Below are 16,880 nucleotides of genomic sequence, written 5' to 3' on the forward strand. Positions count from 1 at the left end.
AAGCATTTACAATTAAAAAAAACCAAAACTGTATCAAGTCAAGGACAACATTGGTTCATTCTTAAAACAAGCCTTTCTGAGCAAAAGGACGATGAAGCAGAAAACAGGCTTACATTAATGAGCCAGTTGTTTCTAGAGCTGTATTGTACCCTCTCAGAAAGGCCTCCACAGTCTCTTATCCCAGTTGTTTTGAGAAACTAGCAGGCAGAGATTTAGCCAAAGCTCTTGTTGCTAAGAGTTGCACTGATAGGGAGGTTTAGTTTTGCTTTGAGGTAGAGGAATGGGAAGCAGGGCTTTAGCAATTTGAGTATCAAAACCCAGTGCTCTGAAGCATTTGAAACTGAGCAGGCAGGAAAAGGAGACTGAAAGTGGGTGTTAATGAAAATAGGAGTGATGAGTCTGTCCTTGTTGAGGATGCCTTGCTGCTCACATCGGGACAGCAGCTCCACACCTTTGGTTAGTGGAGTGCAGAGTCCACAGAACAATTAACTAACCATCCCTTCCTCACCTGGACCTCAACATGAGCAGGGATTTCCGAATCTTGTCTGCACTGCTATTTCTGGGAGAGGAACAGCTGGTGCAAAGGAAGTAGTTAAAAGGAGCCCATTATTTTGAGCAACATTGCACCAGTCACTAAGCAAGGGTAGAGCATATGGTCACAGAAAAGTTGTCATCCTTTTTGTCTTACGATGTTATGCTTCCTTAAGTCCAAGTGAGGACTAAAAAGAGAGCTCTGACATACATCCCAAGCTCAGCACTGCAGAACAGTGCCTGCCTCCATGCAGGACATCAAGCAGTGTATAGCTGACTGGGGATTTGCTGGCTCCATATGTGTCATGCTACAGAAGAATGTGCTGTCACCTCCTTATGAAGCCCGACTCTCACCTCAGGACTTGCCAACTTCTAAACAGCAAAGTCTGGTTTATTTTCCCACCAATAATTCAGCCAAGAGATAATAGGTCATGAGAAACAGAGTAAGTGCTCAGGGCACGTGGGCTGGTCAAAGCAAGTTTCACTGGGATGCCTGGAGAGGACTGGAACTGCAAGAAGTCCCGTCTGGCACGCTTTACAGCTATGGTTGCCAACATTTCTGTTTGTGGGCCCTGATTTTTTTCCAGCATGCATAATTTACATTTTTGGATAATAAGCTTCCCTCATTTAACTTCTTAAGAGTCCAGGAAATGGACAGGTATGGCCCATTCCATTCTCTCCCACCTGTGATCCACAGACCTTTCATTGAAAACCACAGCATAGTACAGACCACAAAGTTCTCCAAGACTGCAGTGCAGTGTTTTAAGTGCAGGTGCTGTCATGCAGCTGAAGCTCGACTTGAATTTTAAAAACATTTATTGGCAGGTTACAAAACACAAGTAATGCAAGTAAACACCTTTCAAACTGCTCAGGCAAAGTATCTCCCTGGGACAATACTGATGAGATTATATTGCCAAAAATACTTCAAGCTACATATTGAGAAATAAGAAAATTAAAGGAAATAGTATCCCTAAAACGCACAGTTCAATTTATAGCCACATTGACAATAGAGGAACATGTGGGCTTTAATCCCACTGGAAATACAGGTGTGAAGAGGACGGATGATCCCACGATCATCTTTGCCCTCTTGTGGACAACCTTCCCTCCTGCAGCTTGTCGACAAGTTCCTGTGCAGATGGCAGGAACAAGGCAAAATACATTTCTGCTCTTCCCTGTGCTTCCTTCCGCTGGCTAAGAATAGCCATTCCGAATCCAAGGGGCAGGCACGCCCAAAGCCCAGCCAAGCAGTGACCCTCGCTTGGCTCCTGCATGACCACAGCTGTGTGAGAGAGCAGATGGCTGGTCCTGCTCCTCCCTGCAAGGAGAAAAGCCATCCTAAAGCAAGGAAACACATCTGTGCCTTGACTGAGGGATGCACAGAGTGACCAGGTGGTGCCCGTGCACTCACAAAGGAAAGCTGCGTGCTACCAGCCCATATTCTGCCTTGCTGCACTACATTCTGGACATTTACAGTGAACCTACTTGGATTAGGCTCCTGAGAAAAGAGTTATTGTGATTCTAGCAATAACATGACTTAACATAACATGTATGGTCAAGCCTCAAATTATTAAATCTAGTATTTCTGAGTTATTTTCTCAAGGTGTAAAATCCACCACTGGCATACATTTCTAATACAAATTTTGCCTTGATTGTTTTCTTGCATCTAGGTAATTAAAAGCATTTGAGACCTTTTTCCCTTTTGAGTACAATTACACTCATCTCTGGCAACTTCATCAAGGAGACAATTTCATCTTTGAAATTATTTCATCTTTTCATGTTACAAAATAAAGAAAAGTATACTGTGGCATTCCAGTTTCTGTGCCAACAATGAAGGAAGTGTCATTCTCCTCCTGTGTACAAGATGACCACCAGGTAATAAGTAATCTGTAGGACTATGAAACTAAAAAGTGCTCCCCTGCCAAAAAACAAAACATGCAGGTTTGCTTCCATTTCCTCACCTCGTACTACTGACAATCAGCCAAACAATTTTTAAAGATCAAGCGGCTCTCCCTCAACCAAGGAAGTCAGCGACCTGTGTTTTACTACAGCAGAATAAATTATTTGCTCTCAACACCTTTTTGTTAGGTTGTGCTCCTTCTTTTAGCAAGTCTGCCCCTTTATTTTTTCAGTTCCACGTAATCAAGACAATAGGAAGCAGCACCCGATTTTGCTTCTCACAGTAACTTATAGACCACATGTAAAAGCTACTGCAAACTACTTACAGGGTCAGGGGCAATACTGACCTTATCAGATCTTTTTTCCTGGGAACTTCTAGTGAGAATATCCAGCCAGTTGGACCCTCTTCCCCAGGAACAGGCAAACACAATGCAAGCTCTTTCCTCCAAACCAGGAACAAAAGAATGATGTTATTTCCTATGGTTGGTTTTGGGAGAAGTACATAGCAACAACAAATCATAGCAAAACGAAGAAACACTTATTTACTAAACCTTTATTTTAAAAAATGATTACAAAATATTGTATAAAGTTCCTCAGATCAGGAAAACATAATGTATTAAAAAAGATCACAGGTTTAGAATAATAAAAAAATATTTAAGCATTTAAAAATTAGTTAGATAGAAATTCAATGCAACACTGGAAATATATACAACATTAATGTATTCTCATCCCACTTTAATAATAATTAAAAATCACTTAAAATCTTATAGGCATTAAAAGCAACATACAGCTCTGTCCAGCATAAAATTTAATATCCAGAGAGCTGCTTATGTTTACAGCAATAGACTAAAAAAAAGATTAGTTCCATTCTAAAGGCACAATCAGCATCTTTATTTGCTACAATTTTATAGAATCTTTGAAAATTTCACTAAGAATTTCCCTTCCATGTAGAAAGCTTGGTATTTTATTGCACAAATTTGAACAAAAATCACCACGACAGTCATTGCACAAAAAACATCCTTTGCTGAGCTCTGAGAATTGTATGAGATTGCTCACTGCTCTTTCAGGTTGGAAGGTGCAAAGGTAGAACTCACCTGTAACCCTTCCCTGCTCTTTTCAAGCACAGTGTACAGGCAGTAAGGCACAATTCCTTCCCATATTCAGAACCAAAGGACACTGGTAGCACTGTGATTTTAATGTGGGCTGAACATCAAACACAAAAATTAACATTCCCAATCTAAGCAATGCCCAGTACAGATCCTCAGAGCAGAAGCTCACAGTCCAGCCACTGGACAAGTCCTCACGTATCCTGCAAAATCCTCTGCACCGATTCTCAAGGCACTGCAAAAAAGCCTTGAAAGTGGCTACAGAGCCTTAACCTTGACAGGTTCAGCTGGAAAACACCAAAGCTGAGTGTCCAAGCAGGCTCCAACACCGCTGCCAAGCACTGTGGTGAAGAATGGAGTCTTAAGACAATCCCCAGACAGATGTACTAGGCCAACAGGCTTTACTACCAGTTATGATGTACAGAGATGTTCATTTTGCCAACAGAAGAAATTTGAGGCATTGTATCTAACAGCACTTCTGCCAGAGCTCCTATCACTCTCCTGAACAATCCCTAATCTGCTTAAACCAAAATCAACCACATTAATGGAAGCAATTTAAGTAGCTGGTTTAAATAAGGTTGGCTGATTTCATCAGAAGCAGGCTGGGAAACAAGCAAAGGGCTTTGCTGACAGAGCACGAGGGGTAAGAGGCATCCAGCCATACACACAGAGCTCCTGCAGAACCAGACATTTAATCCAGCTCAAACAGCATTCTCTAGGATCAGTCTAATTAAGAGACAGACATTTAAAGCCAGCATCTGACACCACAGGCATCAAAGGAGCATGTCAAGACTGCAGACCAGTCTGCTCAGTCACTGCAGCAAGTAAGCATCTCCCCCACCTAGACTGGGAGGGCAGACGACCTAGGAGTGATAAGGAAAGCTAGGATATAGGAAGCTGATAAAGCTGTTAAAAAAATGACCTCACAGAAGCAGAAAACAGCGCACACACACGCAAATCTGCTTCTCAACTATTTTAAAACAGCAAAAACACCTTATGAGGTGCAAGGATTAACAGCACTATCGTACATGTTAGCCAACAACTTGTTTGGAAGGAACATTTTAGGCAACTGCCTTAAACCTATAACCATTCTGTGACTTCCTCCCAGTATTTAACTACTGTGTGACAGACTATGGCCAGGTGATAACTTTACAGATCCCTTTCTGTATCTCCAGGAATGGACATCAGTAACACATTACTTAGGTGGGGAAAAACCTGTAAGAAAAAAACCAACCAAAACCCAGCTTCAGGCTGGGAAAACTTACCTTCAGGCTGAGAAAAATAACAGGAGAAATTACCTCAAGATAAAAGTCCATTCACAGTCCTGCATTGCTTAATAAATACTTAGCAGCACAGTGTTGCTCTTACACTATATGTAAGCTACCAATTACAGATGAAGATTTAAAGACTATAGACATTTTGATGTGGAAAAAATTCAGCAGGACTCTAGGCAATAAAAATAAACCAAAACAAGCCTGTTGTAATGTTAATTATTCTAGCACAGTCCGCAGAGTAAGACATTGCAGATCATGGAGGAGATATTTCTCATTATGGATATTTTGTATCACCAGTAACACTGCTTGTAAACCAAAATCCCTAATCTACTCAGTTATCAGAGACAGCTACAGCAAGCACTGATTGAAATCAGATTTTAGTGTACACAGACACTAATAAATACAAGGGAAAAAAAAAACCAAACAGTCCAAAGAGCATTTCTTCTTTAAAACACAGAAAATTCTATGAAGGAAAGTATCTCCTCTAAAACCAAACTGTGGCTTTAACTTGGTGCTTCACACCACCTGGCAGAATTTTACATCCTCCAGGTAAAGTGTAGTGTTAGTCTTAAGTCTCAAGCTATAGAGAGAGAGAACATCACAAAATCACACCCACCAGAAAATGGCAGCAATGGGAAAAGAACCAACTTTGACTTGCTATTACAATCCTTTGTCTTAAAACAGCTTCCTCTTCCTTTCCCAAATACAGCTCAGCCAGTTTCTGGGGGGATTGGTCTCAGTGCTGCCACAACAGGTTACAGGACTGGGAACATGCCAGATTGGGATATCAGTGAAATGCAGTTAACGCCTGCAAACACGGGAGACACGGCAAATGTCTCAAGCACTCAAACATTGTCAGCTTTTTCTCATTTGCTTTGGCATTTTAGAATATCTCCTGGCTTACAGTAATTTGTCCTGCTTTTGAAGGCTTTCATCTTAAGAGAGGCAGAGCAGTCTTGCTTTTACCTCAGACATCAGAAAAATACTTTTTTAGCACTTCATTTCTTTCACAGCCATCAACATCTGGTCTGACACAACCGTCACTTGTCCGATAGATACATGTCCCATCAACAGTGTTCCTTGCAGTCCTGCAGACTGTTGCTTGCAAAACAAATCAAGGGGACAAGTGCTTATTTACCTGTTTACCAGCTGAGCTAGTCAGCAGCAAGGAGTCTCAAGCTACTGCAATATTTATAAACACAGAAAATGGTGAGGCTCAAAACCATTCTGGCAAAAGTTAGCATTATCTACACATAAACAAGCTGCATATGGTATTAACATTGCAAGTAATACTCATCAGGGTAGAATCAACGTGCTGTAAGGTTCTTTCCTTACTCAGATTGCTACTTCTGGGGTTGCTCCATGCAAAATACTTTATCTTATTCCTCTCACTGCTGGCTTTTCAAGTTTCTTCCTGCAACTGTTATAGCTTTCAAAACCATGTGAAAGAAGATTCTGGCATACAAGTGCAAACTTTGACAATCATGGGGTGTAAAACTGTCTCCTCAATATACCATTTATATTACCTTCCCCATAAACCTCCTACAGTCACTATACCATTAAACTGATCTCCATAGACAGAACTGAGACATAGGAATAGGAAAAACAACCCAAAACCCCTTACTTAATGATAAACATTCCTCTAAATTCCAGTTAGGTATCCCTTTTGCATTCAGTTTGACCAGGAAGTATAAAATTAATTCTGCTGTGCTAATTTTTAACTCATAACAGAAACATCTGGTCCATTTAACCAGGAAATATCTTTAGGTTATAGCTCAGAATTTATGCCTCAGACATTAACCTTTATTAGTCATATCTGTCAAAATCAAATCAGCACACTGCTGTCCTGAAGTTATTCTGCTTAGACCCAAGGTTTTTCAGTGCCTGTCACCCCAGCAGGTGGCAACACCAGTTACCTTAGAACATGATGCTCAAGATGCCATTATCTGACCAAGAATCCTTAAAATTTGTGATGAGCAATGCAAACAAAATTGACTAGAACAAAGGAACAGAAGTTGTGATCTACAGTGCAGTGAAAGTTCATTTTTGTTTGCTCCAATTAAAAAAAAAAAAAGAAAAAAAGAAACAATTTCAGGAAGTTAGCTTCGTTTATTCAATGGCTGATTTTCTGTGGCACTCGGAGTGTTACCAGGATTTTCAGGGCGTCCACCAATGTTTTGTTTTCGCTTGAGATAGATCTCTGTACCAAATTCAGCTGCAAAGGCAAAACTTGCAAAACATCCAAATACCTGTGAAAAGGACAGAAATATGTGATTTTAAAATGCATAAAGAGTAATAGCATTCTAACATTGTTTGGAAAGATTCACTGTACCATTTTATATACATTAATAATGCTTATACTATTAAGATTACAGTCCTCCCTAAATTGATAGTTCCATTCAAATTAGACACAGATCAGAAATCATAATTCTAGCACATTCATTGCAGAAGTTTTTACAGTTTTCATTTTTTTAATCAAGTGTGAACCTCATACTGTGTTCTAATCAACCTTTAACAGCAAAAGTATATTAGTTGTATTGCCAAAATCAGTTACTAAAGTAGCACAGCATATAGCAGACTACTTATCCAAGAGAGGGCTGCTGATTAATGAGAGTAAATGAAGAAGAATAACACACAGAAGGTGAAGGAAGAGAAGATCTGCAGAGCCTGTGTCAGCAAGGGAGAATGAAATGACATTTTGTGAATGATATTTTGTTACCAGTCATGGCAAGATGAGAAGTGATAAGGAGAAGGCAGCTTTTTTCAAACAAGGAAAGAAACATATGCATTATTCCAACTCTACCTAAATTATACACAACTGCTTTGGACCAAAGTAATTTGACATTAATAAGTATTAAATCACAGTAGATTTTTTTTTTTCTGTATGAGAGAAAAAAAACCAAAAAAAACCAAAGCTGACACCTGATTTATGCTCAAACTGTTAGGTCTAAATAGATCTACATCACATAAGATGACTACACAAAAGTGTGTATCTCTAATAGCTGATGCTGCCATGGAACAGAATTATCTTCCTTTCTTTTCCAAATCATTTTTTCTCATTCAAGAATTTGATCTTTTAAACCCACATGTTCACAATTCCAAGGTTACTCAAAAGAAGTATTCAAATGACTAGGGAATTATTCTATCTACAGCATTCCAAAAGCCCCTTTAGTGCCTTGCCCCAAGTGTTCCCTAGGAGATGAATGCCCTGTTGCTCTACTATTTCTGTCACTGAGGAAACTGCTGCTCTTACTGCAGTTGTGCAAGTCAGTGCTGCCCACATTTGCTCTGTAAAAGCAAAAGACAGGATTTCTGACTTTGTGAGGGGGTGACATTATGAAAGGACAGTTGAAGAAAACCAGAAATTTCAGGAGTAGTGTATCAGAGAACTGGGCAAGCTTCAAGAGATTACAGTGTTGAACAGCAAGAGATGATAGGAAATAATACAGATCCAAGGCAGCATGAAAAAGGTGGGGAGCTGCAAGGGCACAGAGAGCTTTCCCGGAATCCTGAGGAATGCCAGCTCTTTGGATTTCCTGTGGTAAGTTTCTGGAAGATCTGCTATAGCAAATTCCTCCTGAAACATCACAATGCATGGAATCCATTTTCCAGTTTCTTCTCTGCAAATTGAGTGAAGTTTAAAGGACAGAGAAATTAACATACAAATAACATACCAGATAAATACAAAGTAAATCTTGCCATTTTAAGACTTACACATGCAGCAATTTCAACAGCAGAGTCAGCGTTGGTTGCAAAAAACACTATTGTTGCTAACAGAAAACAGGCCCCTATGAGTGGCACAGCCCAAAAATTCTGAAAATATATAAAAAAAACCATATATCATTTAACTGTAGATAGGTTACCTAAAAAGAACAAACATAACAGCTGAGTTAACCTGCCTGTGAATTTATGTTTTGATACTTTGATGCTAGTGGAAGCTTCAGAAAATACATTTTACAACTGTATTCTAAATGACATTCAACATTATCAGCTATTTAAAGGAGTCTGCCCTGTTTTTGTATTTTTAAAATATTTAATTAATTTCATCTAACCTTTTTTCACCATCAAATTCAAGCTCAGGACAACTATGGTAACTTTATTCCTTATGTAAAACATTTAAGCAATCAGAAAACTGTAAGTAAACGTGCTCATTCAAACCTTTTACTACACTCCCTTATCTGTACCCTCACATAAAGACACTACTGTTTGTTCTGAAGGTACATAGGAAGGGACACTTGTGAGATGGTATAATGCTCCTGATGACTTTACAGAGCAACTTTCTCCCACTGCTGGATCTTCTGAAGTATAAAGCCATAAACTGTAATGAGTTATGATTATTGCCAAAAAGGAGATAGGGTAAACTTTTTAAATTTTTGTTTTTATTGCAAGCATCATGCTGGTAGTAAACTATATTCCATACGTATACAGATCTGTGATGGCTATGCTGTAGTATTAGTACCATTAATGTACTAATGTACATTAATGGAAAGACTTTTCCACACAAGTCCTAAAATCCTGCAGGTAGCCAGCTTTGAAAAAGATACCAGTATAAACTCTCAAAGTTGGTTCATTTTTAAACTATAAGATACTTTAATCTACCTTTTACATGGAGAAGAAAAGGAGATTCATTTTGCATAGGCTTTTTACTCCACAGCAGACTTTATGCACTTAGAAAAAATGGTTTGTTTTTTAAAAAAAAGTTTTCTTACCAGTTTCTGCACTTTATCTTCCCCCAGTGATTCATACAAATTAGTGCAATACACATACAGAATCAGGAGGCTCAGAAGAAAGGCACTGCAGCTTGTGAATTCAAAGAAGTAAAGTCCACTACAAGTGATGCAATAGTCCACAATTTCTTCACAAACAACAGCCACAAAAGAGAAAATCTGCAAACAAATAACATGCTTGAATTGGATCAAGTCTCTAACATCTTCAACAAACAGACACCTCTGATATGAACATTAATAAGCTAGCTGTGACAAAAATTCTCAATCTACAAAAAATTTCAAGCTCTGCACTATATTCATACAGACAGAAATAATTATACAATGACATGGTTTACACTTGGCTGTTAAGGTGGTCCATAAAATACACTCAGGTAAGCTGAGCACACAGCAAAAAACAGAGGCTTCTTGATTAGACAGACAAGATTCCTGCTTTGTGGGTTTGTGCAACTGCCAGTTTGAAGCAGAAGGGAGAATACACATCCTGCAAAATGCTGCTGCTTACTACATACAGCTGCAATCAGTTCTGAATGTATTTGGGTTCAGGGCAGTGGGGGAAACTGGACAGCCCTGAAACAATCAGCTACCTCCCTAAAAGTTCACAGCTGATGTTACCTCACTTGATAAAGCTTCAGAGAAAGTCCATGAACCCAACACTCACATGCTTGTGACCCAGTAATGATGGAAGCTCCACTGCTCTTGTAGGAACTGAAAGTTTACACTATGTTCAAGCTATGCAGGAAATGTTTAATTCATGCAGAGGTTTATCTTCACCTTCCTGCCACAGTGTGTTTTGAGAAAAGAATGTAACTTACTTCCTATACAGTCACCATATCCCTGCTGGTGGATTTTCTACTGTTTTATTGCACAATAAAGAATATTGCTTTATTTAACTGTTCACTTATTTTGGCCACTTCTTGCTAGTTTCCTTCATCCCATAAATAGCATTACTTCCTTCATCCCATGGCATAGCTTCAGAGATCTTCGCAGTAAGGAGTTCACCAAATTGAAACAAAACCATGAGCAGGAATCAGCCTGGATCATAAAATTGAGACTGATATGAGAATGATGATCATATTTTTAGTAAGAGTATGTGGGCAATGAAGAGGTCAACAGTTCTTTGTTTTTAAAAAAAAAATTAAATTTAAGATTCAGAATTTCAGAATTGTTCTTGGAAAATAACCAACAGTTTTTGGTTTCAGTTTTCTCACAGTAAAAACAAGAACAACAATTTAGCAGTAGGAAGTGTAAATTCCCCTTACTAAGCCAGGTCTCAGAAGAGAACTTCAGAGAACCACGTTTTGGAAATGCAACAATATAAAGTAAACAGGAGCTCAGAAAGAATGGGAGCTGGGAAACATCAATATTACTATCAGGCCTCCACATGCTTCCTTTCTCTCCCACAGTGGCTGGCAACACAAACTTCTCAGCAGCCCTTGCACCTAAACCACTGAACTACAGTGTCAGACTGGGAATGTTTTAAACTCTGACTTTACAGTTTTTATGGTTTGGGTTTTTTGGGTTTTTTGGTTTTTTTTTTTTTTGCATTTCTAAACTTGAGCTTATAGCTGCATCCAATGACTTTCAATTTCACATTTTTCACCAGGTCAGCTGTGAGATAGCACTGTACATAAAAACTTATCTTGTTTTATAAGCACTGGAAACAGCAAGTCATCACTTTCACCTTAGGTTGAAACAGAACAGAAATAAAATAAACCTGTCCTTAAAAGAAAGTATATGTCCAGATAGCCATATGGTCTAAATAGATGAAAAAAGCTTCTCCACTGAGTGTACAAACAAGCTGAAATAAAATCCCACTCAAAGAGCAGTTATAAAGGGTTCAGTGTCAAATAATTGAGATTTACCAAGTAGATTCCTGTGTGGGACTTGTCCAAGTCAACATTCGATTTTTTTATTAATAATTTGAGTAATAAAATAGGGTACATCAATTAAAAAAAAAAAAAGTTGGCTTGAAGAACTTTCAGTAAGTGCTTTGATTCAGTAAATGTATCAGCAGCACATTTATGAGACGCCAGAGAGCTCTGCTTGGGTTTCTTAACTTGCTGTTTGATATCACGATCAGGAAAAAAAGGGATTCCTCTGTTGTCCTACTACCACCAAAAAAGTTTAAATACCAAAAGTATTGCTGGAAAAGCAGTTGTTTTGGATTTTTAAATTTTGTTATCAGTACTGTCTGTATGTACATCAGAAATTAAACATATTCGTCTGTCTCGTACCAGTAAGAAATTATTAATTGATACTGACATTACTGTTGGAAGTTTCTAAACAAATGCCAATTTTATAAAGAAGATTTAACAAGTGAACTGCTACAAAAGAATTTAACAAACTAATTGCTACAAAAATAGAGCACATCAATTAACTTGCCAACAATCCTGTGAAGATGCTCAGCAGTGGGATTTCCAGTACAAAATCTCCTAGTTCAGATGGGTGCACATATTAATTCTCTATTAAGTCTACACAATTCAGGCTGCTACAGGACATTAACAGCTCAAAAAGGAGCTGATTTTTAAGCCTGAATTACAATTTTCCTTTCCAGCTAGGGCATTTTGACTCAAGTTAAACAATAGTTGATGACAACTTGTCCTGCTTTAGGTAAGAATTAGCTTCTACCTCAATCTTGGCACAATACACACTGTGCCCTTTACCTTAGTGCTGAATTTGAACCAGTCATGGAGACTAACAAAAACATTCCACCTATTAAAAAATACAAACAAACAAAACAACAACATCATAGAAACCTGTGCAATAACATGCCTCCCAGCATCCTTTTGGCACTCAAATTTGTGACTTCTAGCAGTGACATTTTCCTTGTTTTATTTGCTCAAAAGAACTGGCTTCGGTTACAGTATATGCTATTATTCATCTGAAGGAAAGTATTTCTTAGGTCTAGAAGCCAGTTTTCTGCAGATGAATTCAGAGTGTTTTATAAAACCCTTGATCACCTCTGCAATGAACAGAGCCCACTTTCTGATAGCAACACCCTGTTTAGCAGTCCACACAAGCAATTATCAGGGCATAATCCCAGTAACAACCACTGTTGTAACACAAAGCCAGAAGTTAATGACCATCACCGACATTTCCAAAAATCAACACCTTCCCGGAACAGGAACCTTCTTACTGCAGGGACGGAGGCTTCCACCTTCAGGACTTTCCGAAGCTTGTTTAAAGTGTTTTGACCCAGACCTCAAGATCTCTGCCTTTTGATAAAGGTTACAAAAAAGAAGGGGAAAATGTTGGAAATTAGGAGGGTGAATAACTATAACTCCATTTTGTTTTTCCTCTCACTGACTAATAGGATCAGGCCATAAACTGCTACTTATTTAAGAACATGTGAAGCAGCTATTCATCCTGTTTAGGATAATGATAATTTTTCCTTTTTTTCTGCTTAGAAAGCATTTAAAATAATTAAACAGCTTAAGGCTTTGGTAAAACAGTAAATTTGCCTACATAATCACTCATTTTATTTTAGTCAATTAACCTGTTTGTATAAACATTCTGCTTGTCAGGGAGCAGAACCCAGCAGATATTGCTTTATTAATCTCCAGCAGATGAATTAGAAGTTTATGTCCCATTTTATTTGTTTAATGCATTCTTAGGTGTAATTTTTTAAAGCACTCTTAGAAAAGTTTATTTTTGGCAGTGTTACCACTTTATGAACACTAAGGAATATAACATTTCTGGTTGAAGGTTTTGACTGTGTGTGAGATGAAGCTTAAAACCCAAATGTCCTCTTTTCTGCGATGGTGAAGTTACCGAGAAAGGGTTGGAAATCACCTACAATTCCTGTAAGCATGACACATCTGACTGAAATGCCACTGTGTTGGCTGCAAAATGCAGGCTGACACACATTTGCAATCAGCCACCCTTTACCACCACACGTTTCACTCATTCCCTGCTAGTAAGTACATAAGGATGCTCCTCACATCCTTATCAGCAGTCACACTGGTACATTTTGGAAGAGCTTGTCACCAAACACTGAACAGAACCTTGCACCAGAAGCCCAACTGCTTGATTCAGAAACTCAGAAAGAACAATTTGTATAAAAGGCAGAAAATAAGCCTTTTATTTCCTGGTGGGCCCAGGGCTGCCTGACATGATGTCTCATGTAATGGGACATCACGATTACAGGTTTCTGGTGCAATTTTCTACCACAAATCATGGAAGAAATAGGCTCCTTAAGTTTAGTATGGACAGCACAAACTGACAGGCTTAGAATGGGCTGTAGGAGCAGCAAGAGAGGAAGGTCTGGAGCTCATAACCCAGCAATGCCCTTCCCAGTTCTACTGCCCTATGGTGAGGTTCAAGCAAAGGCTTCTTACTCCTGTTTTCATCCAACCCGGCCCTCAGAAAAAAACACTACATTTCCTGCGAGGCTTCCCTCTGATTTTGAGCCGGGGCGGGTGGTGTTTAAGGCCAGCAGGTAGCTGGACCACGGCTGCAGCACCGAGCCTTGGGCACACGACGCCGGCACCATCCGATGTCAGTACCTACTCCTGCAACTCGGGAATGAGGCAGAAACACTCCCACCGCTTCCCCACAATACACCCCTTTGAACCAGCATTATAAGGCACCACGCCAGCTTTCCATCTGAGTTACAGGTCTGCACAACTTCAGTGACCCCATGGCACGCCACAAGCCAGGACACCTTCCCGGCGGAGCCAGCCCTTTCCGACCGGCAGAATCCACTCCCTCGAAGCCTGTGTGCGGCCATCTCCCCAGCCTGCTGCGGATCACCGAGGAGCTATTTTTTAAGCGGCAGGGGACCTCGTAAAGACGAAGATCCTCACAACACGCTCGTTTCCATCCCAGAGCGGGGCACCTCCACCCCCGGGAGACTGCAGGTCTCTTCCCGGCCCGGGGCGGTCATCCTGCCGGCGGCGCTCCCTCCGCGGGAGCCCCGGCAGGGGGGCACTCACCGTCTGGACCACCTTGACCGGCAGCCGCCACCCCCGCAGGTGCCGCAGGGTGCAGCCGAAGGGGGGGCGGCGGGCCGCCTTCGCCTCCGGTTCCGTGGTCTCGTTGTAGACTGCGCCGTTCTCCATGGCCGGGCCGGGCCGCCGCCGGCCAGGTGGAAAAAAACGAAAGAAAAAGGGCGGCAGGCGGGACGTCTTTGCCTCCGGTGCCCTGGTCTTTTTGAAGGCGGAGGCGCTCTCCCTGGGCGGGTCGGGCCGCCGGCTCCCAGCTGGAAAAAACCGCGAGAAGAAGGGCGGCAGTCGGCGGGACGCCTCCGGTTCCGGGGTCGCGTTGTAGGCGGAGACATTCCCTCTGGGCGGGCCGGGCCGCCGGCTGCCATCTGGGAAAAACTGCAAGGGAGAGGGCGGCAGTCGGCGGGACGCCTCCGGTGCCCTGCTCTCATTGTTGGCGGAGGCGTTTTCCCGGGACGGGCCGGGCCGCCGATTCCCAGCTGGAAAAAACCGCGAGAAAAAGGCCGGCAGTCGGCGGGACGCCTCCGGTTCCGTGGTCTTGTGGGCGGCGCGGTTCTCCATGGCCGGGCAGCCGGCTGTCAGCTGGGAAAAACCGAAAGCAAAAGGGCGGCAGGCGGGCGGGCCGGGAGGGGAAGGGCGAGAGCCCCGGGGAGCCCGGGGGCCCCGGGGGCTGCGGTTGCACGGCCGTTGGTCCCGGCGGCACCGGGGCGCTCCCCCTGGCGGCCGCGGGCGGGAGCGTGAGGGACGGCGCGGACCGCGGGGCCGCCTCAGGCCCGGGCTGGGCTCAGTTCGCCAGCCGGGGCCTGGCAAGTAAAGTTTATGCGAGTATTCACTTGTCACACGAGATTACGGTATCAAAAGAGGGGTTTAAGCCAAAGCTTTCCCTGGTTACATTCACGTAATCAATTAGGTTGGAAAAACCCTCTGAGATCATTGAATCCAGCCTGCGTGCACCAGACCATGGCACTGAGTACTGGGTCCAGTCTTGCATTAAACACCTGAAGGGATGGTGACTGTCACCTCCTTGGGCAGCCCATTCCAGTGTCTAATCACTCTGTGAAGAAATTTCTCCTTATGTCCAACCTAAACCTCCTCTGGTTGCTGCTTGAGGCTATGTCCTCTTGTCCTGTCATGAGTTGTCTAAGAGATGATCCCGACTCCCATCGTGCTACAACCTCCTTTCAGGCAGTTCTAGATATCAGTAAGGTCACCTCTGAACTTCCTTTTCTCCAGGCGGAACAACCCAAGCTGCCTCAGCTGTTCCTCACAGGACTTGTGCTCCAGAGCCTTCACCAGCTCAGCTGCCCTTCTCTGGGCTTGTTCCAGCACCTCAGTGTCTTCCCTGAACTGAGAGGCCCCGAACTGGACACAGCACTCAAGGTGTGGCCTCACCAGTGCTGAGTACAGGAGAAGAATCATTGTCTTTGAAGATATTCCTTGTTGTCAATGAGAGAAAACACTCATATCACCAAACCTCCTCTAACATACTCCCATACCTTTGCCCAGGTCAGCTTTTGTTGCCTACTAAGAGTAGATCGAACCTTTTATGTGTAAGCAAAGGTGTGTTATGTTTGCTTCTATATTATTGATGTATTGCCCACAGAGTTATTACGGTCATTTGTAGTCAAGTTCAGTGATACTTGTTTAAATTCAAGGAAATGGAAGATTGCTACAGGTTGAAAAAGAGGGGATTTGCTTGCTTAACATTAGCTGTATAGGAAGATATTCCCTGCTTAGGGAACAGGTCAGGCTGTTTTGATACTGCTTCTCTTTGGGAAATGCACAGTGCAGTGGGAACGTGTGTGCTACAGAGCCCCATGAGGCTGGGGCTACTTTTGGCTCTGCCAGGACACCCCCTTTACCAGGCAGATGCAGAAGTATGGGCCAGACCAAAGCAGCTGAAGTTATTTCTGGTACCATTCAGGCAGGACAGAATCTAGAATGAAAGAGGTGATGTTACCGTTGAGCCAAGATTGAACTACATAATCTGTCATGATGGACAAGATTAATTAGTTTAGAGTAATGTAATGGCTGTGACAGCACAGTTAAGAGCAGGCACAGTGATTTTCCGTGGTTGAAAGAGTGTATAGATCTATCTTATATACCTCTCTATATATATCTAAATATATCTATTTTGTAGTGTGTATAAATAGGCCACGCTCCCCGCTGAGTGTGTACCAGCAGGCCGTGTGCCTTCTCCTGGTAAGAAAACACTGTCCAGGGGAATCCACAGTTTCCCTAGGCAGGATCATACAGACCTGTCACTGCCAAAAACAATGTTTGGCTGCAGGAATTGGCTTGAGAGGCAAATGAGTAGGGCAAGTCCTGTGATTCCCAAGGCTTAGGCGTTTCCGCTAAAACAAATGAGGTTATCACCATGGGTGTGCCCCAGCTTCTGCCTGG

General features: G+C 41.9%; 1 protein-coding gene across 1 annotated transcript; it reads right to left on the reverse strand.

Moving 5' to 3' along the window:
• Positions 1-2,965: 2,965 nt before the first annotated feature.
• CMTM6 (CKLF like MARVEL transmembrane domain containing 6) lies at positions 2,966-15,226 on the reverse strand. The gene is made up of 4 exons (XM_030265017.4): positions 14,469-15,226; positions 9,517-9,693; positions 8,522-8,620; positions 2,966-7,056 (listed from the first exon to the last, which is right to left on the reverse strand). Exons 1-4 carry the CDS (start codon positions 15,036-15,038, stop codon positions 6,907-6,909), a joined length of 996 nt encoding a protein of 331 aa, XP_030120877.4. The 5' UTR covers positions 15,039-15,226; the 3' UTR covers positions 2,966-6,906.
• Between the last annotated feature and the right edge of the window lie 1,654 nt (positions 15,227-16,880).

The sequence above is a fragment of the Taeniopygia guttata genome, chromosome 2 (genome assembly GCF_048771995.1).
Source record: "Taeniopygia guttata chromosome 2, bTaeGut7.mat, whole genome shotgun sequence".
Classification (NCBI taxonomy): domain Eukaryota; kingdom Metazoa; phylum Chordata; class Aves; order Passeriformes; family Estrildidae; genus Taeniopygia; species Taeniopygia guttata.

Coding starts and splice junctions, on each gene's coding strand:
- CMTM6 (XM_030265017.4), bottom strand. CDS start 15,038: ATGGAGAACCGCGCCGCCCACAAGACCACGGAACCGGAGGCGTCCCGC. Junction 9,694..14,468: donor CGGTCAAGGTGGTCCAGACG/GTGAGTGCCCCC, acceptor ATTTGTTTGCAG/ATTTTCTCTTTTGTGGCTGT. Junction 7,057..8,521: donor CTGTTGAAATTGCTGCATGT/GTAAGTCTTAAA, acceptor TCCTTTTCACAG/GTATTTGGATGTTTTGCAAG.